The 17,387-nt window shown below is 36.3% G+C and overlaps 1 protein-coding gene across 1 annotated transcript in view; it reads left to right on the forward strand.

Annotated features, from left to right (window-relative positions):
• The window catches only part of LOC140856125 (uncharacterized), a 30,086-nt gene extending 13,062 nt beyond the window's left edge, over positions 1–17,024 (forward strand). The window contains exons 2-3 of the mRNA XM_073253292.1: positions 15,043–15,155; positions 16,366–17,024. Of these exons, the coding sequence (XP_073109393.1) occupies positions 15,043–15,155; positions 16,366–16,868 (616 nt within the window). The 3' untranslated portion in view covers positions 16,869–17,024. The remainder of the gene's footprint in view (positions 1–15,042; positions 15,156–16,365) is intronic.
• The last annotated feature ends 363 nt before the right edge of the window (positions 17,025–17,387 follow it).

Raw genomic sequence — 17,387 nt, forward strand, 5'->3', positions numbered from 1 at the left:
CGAGAAAGATCATGGCCACTTTGATCCGAGAAAGATCATGAATATTTCGATCCGAGGAAGATCACAGAAATCGATCCGAATAAAAGATCGTTGCATGATCCTGGTAGTCCAAAGCCAAAGCCAAAGCTAAAGCTAAAGCCAAAAAGAAAGGATTAAAGATGATGTGATAATAGAAGAAAATAGAAAGATAAGACATGAAACAATCGTTCAATAAAATTGTTTCACTTATTTAACATATGATGATGCATCTCTTTTGATAAAATAGATAATCTATAAATATTTGCAGTATTTTGGACAGTGAACATCGACTTTTATGTGTTATTGCCTATCATTATTTTCAGATTATATTATTATATTGGTGTGATATGGGAATTCTTACTGGACTGTAAAGCTCACACCCCTTCATTTTCTTTTTCTTCTTAGAGTTACAAGATGTCCATGGTTGGCTATGGTATGGATTGTGAGTGAGCGGATGCATAGATAGAGTACCGTTGATACCTGATCAGAGGATTGAAGGAATGTTAATTGTAATTATGCAAGTTTTATGAATTATTATTGAAATTAAATATTATGGTTGATAAGATTGTAATGATTTAATTTGGCCTTGCATATTCTTTAGGGCTTGCTCTAAGGAGTGTGCGGCTATCACGTATCCGATCCGGGTGTTGGGTTCGGGGCGTGACAGAATGGTATCAGAGCTTAGGCTATGATCATTGGAGATTATGATATAAATGATTAGGATATGATAGAATAATATCAAAGCTTAGGTTTAAGATCACTAAAGATTATAAAGAGATATTAAAACTTTATGTAAGATCAGTAGGATGTGACAGAGTGGCATTTGAGCTTAGAGCTTAGGTTACGTTTATTCGGAGACAATGATACAAGTGATTAGGATATGACAGAACAGTACTAGAGCCCAAGTTTAAGGTCACTAGGGATTATCATATAAGTGATATCAAAACTTTGAGATTATAATCACTAGAGTATGATTGATAATATCGGAGTTTAAGATTTTGATCATTAAAGGTATAATAGAATGATATTAGAGTTTAGGTTATGATCACTAGAAAATATGATTTAAGTGGTATTTGAGTTTAAGGTTATAATTATTCAGAATTGTAATTCTAGTGATATCTGAACTTAGGTTATGATCATGAGGAATATGATAGATATAAAAGAGAAGATTCAATATTTAGATTTCGAATCAATAGATATTAAGATAAAATTTATGTATAAGTGGCATATGATATCTATAATAGAATTGATGAGTTATATCTTAGATTTCAATTAGTAAGGTTGACCTAAGTATGAAAGGAGTTGACCTTGGAATAAAGTGGGAGGTATTGATAAGTTATGTTGAGTATACTAGAGGATTTTGGAATGTAAAATTTATATGATTGAAGATCATGATAATTTTTTTAATTTCGATGATAATTGTCTGAGCATTATGAATTTAGACTTATCAAAAAAAGTTAATTAGGGTATGGTCTAAGAAAAAATTACATCATATGAGAGAGAAATATTTTTGAACACTGAACCTATAAGAGATCATATATGAAACCCAATCTTAGATGAAAAAAAAAAAAATATATATATATATACTTAAATTTTATTATGAGAATATGAGATACACATCTTGGTGAAATTTTTGGTTACTCAAAATATCATATTCTGAATATGATTCCTTGATCTTTCAAGTTGCATTGAATTTCAAGTCAATAGTTTATTTTTCTAAGTGGATCAAAAGTATTTTGATATTGTTGTTAAATTAAAGAAGAAAATTTATTTTGTCAAAGTATGATATACAGGTTATGATGAAATCCTTAATAATTCGTATTACTATCTTTGGATTAGATTTTTTTTAAATTTTTTTATGATTATTGAAGATGGTGAAGTGTATTAATTATTCAAGTCAAAGTTTAGATATATTTTTTAAATTGAACTAAGACATCTTGCTAGTGTTAAATTTTGAATGACTTATACAAGGGACAAATTTTCTATGAATTTATCGATTAATATTAAGGGTTGTGATGAAGAGAGCTCTATAAAAAATAATCAAGTTGATTCTACTCATAAGGATGTTGGTTTGAGTTCTTTTAGTTGTCAAGTTAGAATTAATTCTTTTAAAAAGAAAGATTGATTTAGAAATTATCTAAATGATTGTAAGGTAAATTTAAGATTAACTCCAATTAATTCTAGACATGTCGGATTTTTGAAGAGTGATGAAACTTATGCAATGATTTCAAACATAGAAAGTGGATCAAGATTTAATTTTTATATGCTATACCCGAAGGTAGTAAAGATAAAGAAACTTAAAATTTTGTCCTAAGTCTTATATGAAATTTGAAGGTTGGATCTATCTTGGATTGATCTAACATATAAGGATATTTTATCTTTGATAGACTTATATAATTTGGTAAGTTGAGATCAGAGTGCGCAGCAAAAGCGTGATGGTCTGAATTGAATAGAAATATTAATCCTTTAAATCAAAAGTTATGATGGAATACATTAGTTGCAAATAAGGAAGGATTTTATTGATAATGAAAGGATGCTATAAATTTTGATCTAATCTGATCATCATAGCCTGATAATTTTTGTCAGTAGGTTGTTTCATTGTAGATAATGCCAAGAAATTTTAGATATCTCAAGTTTATTAACAGCTTGATAATTCTGGTATTAGTTCAAACTTAGAAAGTCCTAACATAGATCTCATATTGTTAAAAAAAAATTTAATATTGTTACTTAAACTGATATAGAAGATTGAGATTTTTTTTAAGATGAGAGTCTACATATAAAATTTATTGGAAGATCATGAGAAATAAATAATATATAAGACATTATCGTAAGCTTGAGAATGACATGAAGAATGTATACTTTGAAATATATTTCAAATAACATAACTTAATTTCGAGGACGAAATTATTTGAAGAGGAGGAGAATGTAACACTCCGGCCCAAAATCAGCCACAGCCCAAACCAAAAAAAAAAAAGGAAAGAAACAGGGGAGAAGACTCCCGAAGGGAGTCTTCTTCCTCCGTTCACCGACTCCCAATCGGAGTCGGAGACAAGCTCCCTCCGACCCTATTTAAGGAGGAGATCCCTCCTCTCTCCTTTCCATCAAAAATCTCGGGGCAAAACGGCGGCAATCGTCGGAAATTTCTCATGGAGACCCATCACTGTGACGTCCAATTTCTCGCCGGAAAAGCTTCGTCGGCGATGGAGGTAAGCCTCCTCCCCTTCCTCTCTCCTTCCCCTTCCTTCCCGTGCCGATGTGCACGCTTGCCGGCGATCGGAGTCGCCAGATTTTGTTGCGAAAAAAATCTTTATTTTTGCCATTTTCCGTCGTCGGTGGTCACCGCCGACCACCGGTTTGGCCGCCTCTTGCCGTCGGATCATCTCTCCTTTGGCCGCCGACCATCCCCGCACCGACTGCGTCGCCGGCCGGCCAACCAAGGAGGGGATCAAAGATCCCCTGTTTCGGTCAAAAATAAGCCACGGGAAGAAAAGAAAAGAAGAAGGAAGAAGAAGAAGAAAAGAAAAGAAAAGAAAAAAGAAAAAGAAAAAAAAGGAAAAAAAGAAAAGAAAAAAAAAAGAAAAAGAGAAAGAAAAAAAAATAAAAATAAAATAAAATAAAAAAAGAAGAAGAAGAGAGAAAAATTTTCTCTCCCCTCTCTCTACCTTCTCTCTCCAATTTCTCTCTCTATTTTCTCTCTCTAGATCTTTCTCTCTTTTTGTAGATTTTATCTCTCTAGAGTCTTTCTCTCTCTCTGATTTCATCACAGACCCTAGGATAAATTTGAAATAAAAATATGATGATTTGAAATTGCTTCGAAATTCGTGCGGTAGATCTGATCCTAGTCCGATCCTATTCGAAATTTGTAACACTTGATTCATATTGAGTCACTCTGATAGGACCTCTGATGATCTCGATCATGACTGCCTCATCGAAAGGATACGAAGGTTTCTCTCTCCACTTTCTCTCTCTACTTTCTTTCTCTAGAATTTTCTCTCTCTTCATGGATTTTCTCTCTCTACAAGTCTTATGGATTAGTGGAGGATCTAGATACTTAGATAAATCTTAATTTTGATTAATCCTAAGAGAGGTCCTCGATCTGTGTTATTAGGATCGATTATCGGTAATTTTCTCCATATATGATCTTTATATTTGATCAGGGTTATGAAGAGATGATTGTCTGCATAAGATATCGAGTGAAATATTTTGTTAGAAAAATTCATAAATCAAAGAAGAACATTGATTTCTGTGCTTGGATCAGTCACCGATAAAGGTAAGAATCTCTGTACATGATCATCATTATATATGTTATTTTACCGTTGATTTTATCTCCTTGATTTTGCAATGTTGGATTTGAGATCGATGAATTTGTTATATCTGAGATATTGTTATTTATTTATATAATTTTGAGCATTAGTATGCTATATCAATACATACGTATCAGCGATTGATGGCATGATTATGTGTATGACATATTTATTTCACTGCAAAAGATGAATTGATTAATGAAGTCAAATATTTTAATTTCATGAAAATGAGAAGAAAGAAAATTATGGTTTGGACTGGCCTTGTCATGTGGAATAGCTTGCCAGGAGCTTATGCCTGGGACAGCCCCCACAGGCTTATGTGTGGAAGAATATGATCCGAGAAAGATCATGAAGAATCTGATCCGAGAAAGATCATGAATGATTTGATCCGAGAAAGATCATGGCCACTTTGATCTGAGAAATATCATGAATATTTCGATCCGAGGAAGATCACAGAAATCGATCCGAATAAAAGATCGTCGCATGATCTTGGTAGTCCAAAGCCAAAGCCAAAGCCAAAGCTAAAGCTAAAGCTAAAAAGAAAGGATTAAAGATGATGTGATAATAGAAGAAAATAGAAAGATAAGACATGAAACAATCGTTGAATAAAATTGTTTCACTTATTTAACATATGATGATGCATCTCTTTTGATAAAATAGATAATCTATAAATGTTTGCAGTATTTTGGACAGTGAACATCGACTTTTATGTGTTATTGCCTATCATTATTTTCAGATTATATTATTATATTGGTGTGATATGGGAATTCTTACTGGGCTGTAAAGCTCACACCCCTTCATTTTCTTTTTCTTCTTAGAGTTACAAGATGTCCATGGTTGGCTATGGTATGGATTGTGAGTGAGCGGATGCATAGATAGAGTACCGTTGATACCTGATCAGAGGATTGAAGGAATATTAATTGTAATTATGCAAGTTTTATGAATTATTATTGAAATTAAATATTATGGTTGATAAGATTGTAATGATTTAATTTGGCCTTGCATATTCTTTAGGGCTTGCTCTAAGGAGTGTGCGGCCATCACGTATCCGATCCGGGTGTTGGGTTCGGGGCGTGACACCTATAAAGCCCGTCTAGTTGCCAAGGGATATCGTCAACGTTATGGTATAGACTATGACGAGACATTTTCTCCTGTGGCAATGCTCAAATCCATTCGGATTATGCTTGCGATAGCTGCCCATCTAGACTATAAAATCTGACAGATGGATGTGAAGACAGCTTTCCTAAACGGAGAGTTGGACGAAGAGGTATATATGATACAACCTGAAGGGTTCACATCCACAGATGAGTCTAAGATATGCAAGCTACAAAGGTCCATTTATGGACTTAAGCAGACATCTCAGAGTTGGAACATACGTTTTGATAGGACAATCAAAACGTATGGCTTCGTTAAGAACGGAGAAGAGTCCTGCATTTATAAGTAGGCTAATGGTCCAGTAGTAGTATTTCTTGTATTGTATGTGGATGACATTCTCTTAATCAGGAATGATGTCCCTGCATTACAGGAAATAAAGATTTGGCTATCGTCACAGTTCTCCATGAAGGATCTGGGAGAAGCTTCCTACATCCTAAGGATGAGGATCTATAGGGATAGATCTAAAAGGTTGCTTGGCTTATCCCAGTCCACGTATATTGATACTATGCTGAAAAGGTTCAGCATGGAGAATTCCAAGAAAGGTTATCTTCCGATAGGCCATGGAATTTCTCTCTCGAAAAGGGATTGTCCGACAACACCTCAAGAGAGAGAGCGTATGGGTAGGATTTCATATGCTTCGGTAGTGAGATCTATCATGTACGCCATGACATGTACACGACCAGATGTGGCATACTCACTAGGGGTAGTGAGTAGATACCAATCTGATCCAGGAGAGAATCACTGGAAGGTTGTTAAAACCATCCTGAAGTATTTAAGAAATACTAAGGACCAGTGGCTTGTTTATGGTGAATCGGACTTGAGACTTATAGGGTTTACAGACTCTAGTTTCCAGTCTGATTGCGATGACAGCAAGAGTGTGTCAGGATTTATTTTTACCCTTAATGGTGGGGCTGTCTGCTGGAAGAGTTCCAAGCAGCATACTGTGGCTGATTCAGTATGCGAGGCAGAGTATATTGCTGCATCAGATGCTGCCAAAGAAGCGGTGTGGCTGAGGAAATTCATCACCGAGCTCGGAGTAGCACCCTCCCTTGTTGGTCCAGTTTTGCTCTACTGTGACAGCTCTGGAGCCATTGCTAAGGCGAAGGAACCGAAGGCACACCAGCGGACGAAAAATATTCTACGCCGCTACCATCTCATCCGGAAGATCATGGATCGAGGTGACGTCGACCTTCAGAAGATCGACAGGAAGGAGAACCTAGCCGACCCATTCACTAAAGCCATTGCGGTGAAGGAGTTCAACGACTACAAGTCGAAGATGGGTATTAGATACTGCACCGATTGGCTTTAGGCCAAGTGGGAGATTGTTGGGAATAGTGTCCCAAAGCTAATCGTTAGCCTGTTGACGGTTGTGCTCCTTTTATATTAGTACATGAATTATAAATAAATAAAAGTTATTTTGGCATTTTTTTCATCACAAATGTTTCATCTTCTAATGAACTCCTGTGTTGTGGTGAAGTCCTTAGGACTATTTAGACTCGACAAAGGAGGATTTGTCGCTTAGTCCTTAAACCTATTCGCGACCAAATGATACGTTGTTACCAAGGACGACAACGTTTATCGAGCATAGGTCATTGTGTGCCATATGGGTTGGTTGTCCTCATAACCAAAGAGTGTGGAGACACTGGTATGGCATACAGGTGAGATGTAATGGTACATCTATACTGAACGTGACCGACTTCGGAGCTATTTCTGCTGTCAAGATTTGCTCCGATGGGATATGGGTATAAATGTCCCTCCGACCTGAGACCGCCACGGTGACTTGCAAGCAACTCACTGCACTTAGGCACTGGACTACCTGAATTTTTAATTCAGTGACGGAAGGCTGCTGGGTGTAGTCAAGTACTTGACTTGTTAGTGCGTGTGTCAAGATGGGATTGACCACTCCAGTTTAGGAGCTGTGTACAGTCGTGTTTCAATTTAGCAAAACCTTGGCCAGGATAGTCCTAGTGAGGAGTCACAGGACTAATTGAGTTGAGCACGATTCGGATGATCTCATCAGGGTTGACAGTTTAACCCTAAGTCGTCCTAAACAGAGGAGTCAAAAGGGATGAATTATACAGTAACCATATTCACGTAGGTTCTGAATGTTGTGATTGCGACTATTCGACCTATCCGATCATCGGGTACCATTGCTAGATGGTCACTTCGATTAGTACAGGAATTGGTTCCAGTGCTACCGACTTAGGTTCGAACCTGCGGGGTCACACACATTAGAGGTTCCTATCTGATCTGATGGCTGATGAAGAGTTCTAATATTTGTGGACTATGAGTCCTATATGTCTGAGATTCTGTGATCAAGAATCAGGATTTTTTGATTATGAGTCCCACACATTTTGGGTACCGGGGTCAAGAGTCCCACTGGTTTGGGACTCTTCGATCAAGGTTTCATATTGATGGACTTTGATACCCGATTGCCCATCGAATTTGGACTCAATAATTATGAGAGGTTTTATTAGTGATTTGATCACTAATTAACTCAATGTGATTGAGTAATTATTTTTGGATCAAGTCCAATTGAATTGGATTCAGTTGGGTTTGACCCGATTGGGTTAAGAGTTGACCTAATCGTCGAGATGGTTTGGTCCCTGATTTGATCAGGGGTTGGGCTTAGTCAATTTTTGATTTGATTAGGATTTTATTGAGCCTAATTAAGCCTAATTAAGTTGGGTTTAATTTAGTCTAATTGTGCTTAACCTATTTTGATTAGGTTGGTTCGATTAAGATCAAACCACCATTTGAATTTGAATCCCTGCACCATCTTAAATCTCTGTGCCCATTTGAATTCACGAGAAGAAACTTCTCGTGAATTTTTTCTCATGCAAAGCCCTTCTCACACCCACTCTTGTGTGCCAATATTTGGATAAAGATGATTATTTAGCCATTCAAATTCAAAGCGTGTTTGAATTTGAATGGATAACTTATCTCTTATGCATACATGACATTATCCACTTTAGCGCCCCACATCTCACATGAGAAAGAGTTTCTCGTGAAACCTTTCCATGCACAAAGCAGACTCACACCTTCTCTTCTCACGCCCAAGTGGATAGGGATGAGTTGGTTTTAGTTTGAATTCAAATTTGATTTGAATTCAAATGTGTAACCACTTGTCTTTATCCTCTCACACGGATAAGACATGTTTTGAACTATTTTAAAAGAGATAGGGAGCTGGGGTGTAAGTAAAAAAATTTTGAGAAAGAAAGTGGGGCGTGAGGAAGCCTTGTGCGTGAGGTGAAGGTCCAAAACCTTCCGAGAGAAAAAGAAAGAAAAAAAAAAAATTGGGCGCTGGGTTTTTGGTGTGTATCCTAGGGTTTCTACTTAGGATTCGGGAAGTGAGATTGGTGTGCCACGAGTGTCGTGAGTCCACCAAATTTCAAGAAGAGATCCATCAGCCTCTCAACCAATCATGAAGATGATCCGAAGCATCCGAGGAGTCGGCACACATCGATCGAAGGAGTTCGATCAACATCAGCCATCAAAAGGGTGAAATCGCGAACTAGCATTCGTGAGGAACCGATCAGACGGGAGCTTCGTGTGGACGATCCACAGAGGCCAGACACTAGTGTGGCTATGATGTGATGATCAGAGCTCCCGACGGTGATCAGATTGTGGTGATCGACTACCCACAAAAGATGATGTATTCTAAACACAATACAGTAAAAGGTTTACAATTTCAAATTTGAATTTCAAATTCAAATGCATGCTGTTGTATCATATTTAGATCCTAGTGTAGGGTTAATTAGTATTAATTAATGAGATTAATTAATAATTTCGCTGTAAAATAATAATTTTGAAAAAATTTTAAAATTACCATTTTGCCCCTGCACTGAATTTTCGCTTCAACATTGGCCAAGGGGCCTTATTTGTAGAGTAAAATTCTTAGCCTAATAGCAAAAAGACTCTGAAACAAAATTAAAAAAGGATTAACATAAGGATTGGAACTTTCAATTCGATTCGGATTCTTTTGGACTCCTGTTGACCTATCAAATAATAGAATTAGGTTCCAAAATTTAGAGTGGTGGTGAAGCACCAAGCTCATAGGGCTCAAAGAGAGCTTTCTGAATTAGGGTCAAAATAGTGATTTTGAGACCAGATGAGAAAATTATGACCATTCTAACTTGATAGTGTCAGATTAATAAGATTAGATACAATCAACCCAATTTCTTGATCTTCTGGATTTGATTCTTCAAATCATAGTTTACACCAGCTATGATGTCTGGATCATACTCCCCAAGCTGGAAAGAACTCATCCTCAAGTTTGAAGAATCTAATACTTCTTGCAAGTAAGAGCAATTCATCAATAGGTTGATGCTGGTTTTTGGATTTAGCTAAGGTAGGTCATCGATCTTTATTGGCATCAGAGTAATCTTTTGATGGTCTTTCCAGAATGAGTAAATATTTCAATGACCATCATAAGTGACATTGTGATCATACTACCAAGGCCTCTCCAAAAGAGATGACATACATCCATGGCAACGATGTCATACCAAACTTCACAGAAGTACTTTTGTTCAATAGAAAATAACACAAAATAGCAACTATCGACAACCACCTTACTCTTTTTTTGGAACCATGAAAGCTTGTATGATTGAGGATGCTTTTCGATTGTCAGATTTAGTTTTATGATAACATCTTGAGAGATGATATTTTCATAGCTATCTTTATCGATAATGACCTTGCAAATCTTTTCTTAAATGATGCAGTAGGTATGGAAGATATTGGTCCATCGCCAATCTTCTTTCTCCTCCTTTTTTGATGTGAGTAGAATCTTTCGAACAATTAGAGTTCTCCTCTATCTCAAAATAGTATGAAATCATCCTCTTCTTCACCTTCTTCATCATAGGCAGGTTCTTGATCCTCGTCGGAAGGCTCTTCTTCTTATTCAATCAACAACTGCTTCCTGGATTGTCCAGCAAGCTTCTTACACTTGTTTTGTGTATACCCGATCTCGTCGCAATTATAGCACCACAAAGTAGATGTCCCAACTTGGTTGGTTTCAAAGGCCTTATGTCAATAGGGCTACGAACAGGAGGGATAGAAGCTATGCTACCTCGTATGTCCTCCTGATTCTTTAGCACATGGCTGCTCTACATGGAAGGATCAAATCTGGGTATTGATCTTCATTGCAACTGCTCCTCAGCAACTACAGTATCGTGGTAAGCTTCTTTGACTGTCTATAGGGTGTGGAGTATCAAAGTATCCTAGATCTGTTGCTATAGTCTATCAAGATATCTCACGACCATCTACTCTTCATTCTCCGCTAGATCATTTCTAGTGATCAGTTGACAGAACTCCTTGTCTAGGACGGAGGTTTGAGAGAGGAGAGAGGGGAGATTTTGATGTTGTAGATGTAGGGTGGATGCATTTGAGTTCTGGTTTGGGTAGTGGGAGGGGTTGTGGCAGTTTTGCTTTCTAGAAATGCTTGAGCCTCTCTCTCTCTCTTCTAAGCCTCATCATAGGCAACTCTATGCTTTTCTTTATATATATATATATATATATATATATATATATATATATATATATATGCTAGTTTTTTTACATATATAATTCTCCCATTTTATGAAGCAAAAAGAAGAAATGACAAGAAAATTGTAGGTAGTCAAAGGGAAAAATAATAATTTAGAAAATAAGATGAGGCTTGTGTGCATTATCATTATATAATAACTTTAAAAAGGGAAGTACACAACTTCCTAGTGTGGTTGTATTGGGTGAAAAATGTGATGGGCTGCAATCTTTCAATCCTTACCTCTAATGGGTAGATTGAAATTAGATATAATCTTTTATTTTCCCTTGGTACTTAGATGCAAGATATGTGTGGGATAGAAAGCTATTTCTTTAGTATTCATATCTCCTATACTTTGGTTCTACAGAATACAGGTCTTTGAAATGTAATGTCATGGGATTTAGATGTATAATTTCATTCATGTTATCTAAGAAAGAGATGTAGCTCAATCAAAGGTTCAACTGATCCTATATGTCTAATGCAAATATCCTATGAAGAATAATCCCATCAAAATAGTAGGAATTATACCTAAGATGATTCCAAATAGACAATTTTGATCATTTTATTTTTTGAGGAGATAACAAGAGTATAATATCAATCTGTACTTAACAAGTTGAATCACCATAAATTTCAAAATCCAAGAATTGGCAATTGACGTGGAAAGAAATTATGGAATACCCGGATACTTAGAGAAAAATATTGATTTTTGTTAATTATTCGCTGAATTCAATTTAAGAAAGCTATATATTAAGAGAAAGTGCTCGGTTTATAGTCAAAGCAGTCAACACAAGACCAAAATAACTAGTTATAGCGGGCATAAATGAGCTAAATTATATATGAATATGTGAAAGGGATAGGAGACCTATTTCTTGATAAGCTATTTCATCATGCTTTAACTAGCTCATGTTCTTAATCCTAGAAATTCCCACAACTGATGAAGTTTGTTGGCCCTAATGGGACTGAAGTCCTGAACGTTAATATAAATGTAAGAAGCAGGTCTATAATGGAAGGATTGTACAAAGCTATAGGATCTATGTCACCAAGTTTGAGATGGGATCATAATCTATGTGTTGGAAGAGCTAACCCCATCTTGCATAAAATTTCTCTTATCATGACTTTATAGTTCAAGTATATAAGCAATGGAACATCCATTGAGATAAATTTGAGTATGATATATTAGTTAGATTTGGAGGATGTAAATATGTGATCTTCTCCAATTGAATGGAATAATAGCATAGGGAAAAATCTTTTAACTAATCCCAATCTGACTTCAACTCTTAAACGCTCCAAGGAGAGAAGAATCCTTATCATAGTAGATGACCTACTTGAATCAGCATAACCTAGTTAAATCTTGGGCTCTAGACTAACTGAAAGGGAAAAGAAGAAAAAAGAAATACATGTTCCTTTCCGCTACTACAAATAGAGACTCATGGCGGCTGCTAGGATCTCTCTCGAGGATTCTTCTCTCTTTGATACTGAAACACTACTTGAACTCTCTAAGGGTGGGTATAGCCTTTTTCTCTTCCTTGCCCCTACCCTCTTTCCCTTTATCTCTTTATTCACCATTAAATATGTGCTATCTTTCATGTATTCTGTGATGGTCTTTATGGCTATGTACCATCTCTCTAAGTAATATATGTGATTATTTTCTACTTAGGCTTTCAAAAATTAGATCGCAAGACCCATGATCTCTTGGGATATATCTATTATAGATATGTCTACAATGGAGAGTTAAGCTTGTGCAATGTTCTTCATATGATATGTGGATGCTAGTTTTAATAACACAATATTAATATGCTTGGATCATTAGAGTTCATTGCTCAATATATAATAGACACTAATAATATTGGAACATTATCATATGCGGCGGGCACTATAGGCCATCATATGGGGTGGGCTTAGTTTTATGCCACATTTTTTTTTTTTTTGCATCTTAAAGAGAAAATCTAGAAGTCAAATAGGAATTAGATTTTTCTACTAATGGAGTCAATTAATTCTATAATTGAAACAATGAAAAAAGAAAATGTGGATGCATGCCTAGGAAAGTTTTTTTTTGTGACTATTTATATCATCTTTCTTTCTCATCAAGTCTCTCATCTATTATCTTTTTCATCAAGCTATTTCTCTAATCCATAAGGTCTTTCTCTCGAGTTTCTTTCTCCTTTTCCAAACCCTACACATCATTTCTCCTATCTATGAGGTCTTCCCCGAGTCTCTTTTTTCTCTTCTAAATCTTTTTTTTTTTTTTAAATCCTTATATCTAAAAGTTTACGGAAGCTATATATCATTTTACCTAGAGATGTGTATTAAGATGTCAGACTGTATATTGTTTTATCTAGAGATCTATATTAGGATGTTAGATGAATATTTTACTAGATGTATATCAACTGATTATATACTATGTACTAGTAAATACTAAATTCGATAAACTATGTATCAATTTCTCTATAGTTCTATATTAAGTGTTACTAGGTGTGTATCAAAAAAGTATATAGTATATATCAGTAAGTTATCTAGTGTGTATCATTTGCTCATGTGTTGTATACTGATGAGTGCTATATTCTGAAAACTATGTATCGCTTTACCTAAAGGTGTATATTGGGACATCGAAAGAATATTTTACTAAGTGTGTGTCAATTAGTTGTATACCGTGTACTGATGAATATTAAGTTCAATAAATTATATAATAATTTAGCTATAGATGTATGTTGGATCATCACTGGATATGTATTAAAAAAGTTTATAGTATGTATATCACATAGCTATATATTTAGTGTGTTTCATATGGCTATATAGTATGTATCGCTAAAAAATTTGTGCTAAAAATGAGGAAGAAAAAGAATACTTTAATCATGGATTTAATAACTCCATTAGTAGAAAAAATCTTTTGACTTTTACACTTATTTTTTAAGATTGGTATCAAGAAAAATATGGCATAAAATTAGGCCTGCCCATATGATGATCTATAGTGCCTACCCCAAATGATTTTTGTTCATAATATTGGTAGTAATGCACTTGACCATTACTAAAGTTTATTGTCTAATGTACAATAAAAATTTAACATTTAAATCCTTCTATTTAATAATTTATTACATTGTTGTATTGTATTTCAAAAATATTTAAAAAATAAAGAAAAAAGTCATACTTCACATATTACACAGGACCAATATTAATGACCCAATTTTCTACTTTACAATATTAAATTTCATTGTAGAAAACAAAATTTGGCAATTTTAAGCTTTTGCTTATTATAACTTGTAATATTAATATATTTCAATAGTGGTTGGAAAATGGAGAACGAAAAAATCATATCCCATGTATCTTGTGGACTGTTTGTCAATATTGTTGAAATTTTGATAAGTAACAATGCTATATGATCATAGAGATTTCAAATAGGGAGCATCCATTTAATGATATAATAGCGTAATTAAGCTGGTAAGATGAAATCTTGATTAGGATTACATTTGCACGTATCAATCATCATAAATAAATGCTCCTTAATATAGTCATGTGGGGGAAATAGCCTAAGATGACTAGGAGAGGAGTGAACAAAGCATTAGTGGGATCTAAAGCTTCCCTTGCTACGTGGTTCCCAATTGAAGTAGGGGAGCTAGTGCAATACATGTGGGTCATTGGATTTTACCCGAGTCCTAACATCAACTGCTCTTGATCCAGGGAGACTATAATTGAAGGTCCAGGAACAAAGCAACTTCAGAGTTTGCAGGTGTGCATGGGATCTCCTTGTTATGTATGATCACTTTTTCTACTTCTAATTCGATTCTTTGCATGTCGACAAGCAATCCATTTTAGTTATGCATCGCTACACCTAAATGAGGGACAAATGTGTATCAATAGATTTTTGAAAAATTAATCTCTGAAATATTTTATATTTTTATGTTTATTCCTATATTTTTACATAAAATCCTTTTAAAGTTTTCTATTTGCACAAATTGGTTCTTCAACTAATTTTTGTTTGTCAAACACTGGATAAGATTTACCAGGATTACAGAAAAACTAAAATGCACTTGGCTTAATAATGAATAGGGTTGGGGACCCCTCCTCTTGCTCGCCTCATCCTCTTCTCTACCTCACCTTCTTATCAGTTCTCACTTGGGACCTAGCTGCCAGTGGATCAAGGACATTGATGAAGAGGTCAAGTAGGTGTAAGGCAAGAGACAAAAATATCAGAGGATATGAAATTAACACTGCTAGAAAAGTACACAGAATTATTTGTAGTCATTTGGTTAAGAAATATATAAGCAATAAGTTACAAGATTTTAAAGATTAAAAAATAACTATAGAAAAGGCATGAATTAGTACATCAGTAAAGGGGGCATGAAGGGCGTGGTCGAAGGTGAGCGAGAAAAGGGAGGAGAAAGAAAGTTTGGTTGGCAATCAAGTAGAGGATATCAATCTAAAATGGCAGGGGGGCGACAAGGCAGAAGGCAAAATTAATGTCCTGGGTGTCTTATGAGAAGAAGGCTGCAAACCGTTGGACCTACGTTGCGTTGTTGGAAGCCTTTGTGTTGCTATGCTCTTATTTTATTTTCTAGCTTATTTGTATTTTCAAAAACAATAAATAGGATTGTCTTTGTAAGCACACGTGTTGCGTATCATTGTGGCATGCATTGGGAATTATCATCTCTATCAAATTCAATTTGTCATATGATTAAGTAGCATTTCTCACTTGCAGTATTATGTAATAGGATAATTTACTCTTGGTATGATCTAATGGTAGAGCGGACTATGTGTAATATCAAAGAGGGAAGAATTGGTCATAGGTACTAAAAATAAGCAGTGCTTGATAGATTTTAGTGGGATGCCAAGTCAATAGGTACTAAAAATAGATTTTAGTGGGAGGAGTCTCATTCCGATTTCGATTCCGGGGTAGAATGGGAATGGCTCAATCTATATAGAACTCAAACCCTATTCTCCTCTATGGATTCAAATTTCCATTCCAATTCTGATTCCGATTTCGGTCACGAACCAAATACTTCGGGAGATTTGACAATTCCGATTCCGATTCCAAGCCATTCCGATTCTCATTTCCATTTTAATTTTGGTTGCAAACCAAACACCCCCTTAGTGAAGTCTATTCTTCTTGAGCTTATGCAATGGAACTTGATACCGCTGCTCAACCTATCGCCCAAATTGGTCCCAATTGCACCGTTGGCCTGAGATTTTCTTGATCTATCGATCCAACCTAAAATTGGAATAGGAACTCTACTTGAATTCGAATCAGCACCTGCCCTCAAAATTCTACTATTGGTTTAATTAAGCCCACTAAATTCTAGTAGATTTGTCAAAATGGGTCGGGGCCCATGAGCCAGCCCATTTGGCCCTAAAAATGGATCGGATCGGGCTGAGAAATTCTGACTCATTTATGCCGGTTCTGCAGTGACCTGCGACGCAGCTTCTCCTCCCTATTTTCAGCGCAGTTGATGGCTGGATCGGTGCTTGAGCTGCTCGTCCACATAGGCCACCTCCTCAGACCCGGTGAGTCAAATGAAGATGTCGAAATCTTGCTTGACTGGATGCTGGAGAATCCTCCGGAGCAAGAGGAAGAGATGGCTGGGGCAGCGTATGATTTTGACCATGCTGAGGGTGTTGATCTCAGCCATGGTGAATATGGCGGTATGCCGGCCAGCAGGTCTGTTATTGAGGGGCTGCAGCGTTCACCATATGGTCGAGGAGACGGGGTTCGGGAGGAGGAGTGCGTGATATGTTTGGAGAAATTTGATGCCAGGGCGGAGGTGAGCAAGATACCCTGCTCGCACGCCTTTCACAGTCGGTGCATCATCCAGTGGCTAGAGGTGAGCAACCTCTGTCCTATTTGCAGATCCCAGATGCCCACAGCCAGCTCCAACTGATAGGACCAGCATAGTTGATGTGTTTGTTCTGTATTTGCTTTCTTGTTTTGTTTGATATCTTATCTTCGTAATTGCACGCATTGATCACTGTGAAAATACATGCTCCAGTGATTTATCCTTTAATTGATTAGGGAAGAGTTCTGTTGCTTTCTTTCAGTTTGCTGAGTAATCCTCTTCTGTCTTAGGTTCAATTGAGCTCCATGTAATGGATATGGTAGTTGTCCTGCTGAAAATAAGATTGGCAAACTTTGGGAAACTATGAGGAAAGAAGTCCTAAGATTGATAGTCGATAGGTTCTTGCCAGCAGGAGGATGAACAACAACTCACTTAAACATGACTTTGGCTGAAACCAAAACCGGCTGGGCCAGGGAAAGTATTCTGATTCAGCAGGGCTAGGCAGAGCTCTGGCTCTGGTTCTGACCCTTGTCAAAATTTTCACTGAAAATGCTGATTATGACAGTCATATCTCAGGAAGACGTACCCGATCAAGGCCATATTCCAGGAGGATGCCGTTTCTGC

The sequence above is a fragment of the Elaeis guineensis genome, chromosome 1 (genome assembly GCF_000442705.2).
Source record: "Elaeis guineensis isolate ETL-2024a chromosome 1, EG11, whole genome shotgun sequence".
NCBI classification, from domain to species: domain Eukaryota; kingdom Viridiplantae; phylum Streptophyta; class Magnoliopsida; order Arecales; family Arecaceae; genus Elaeis; species Elaeis guineensis.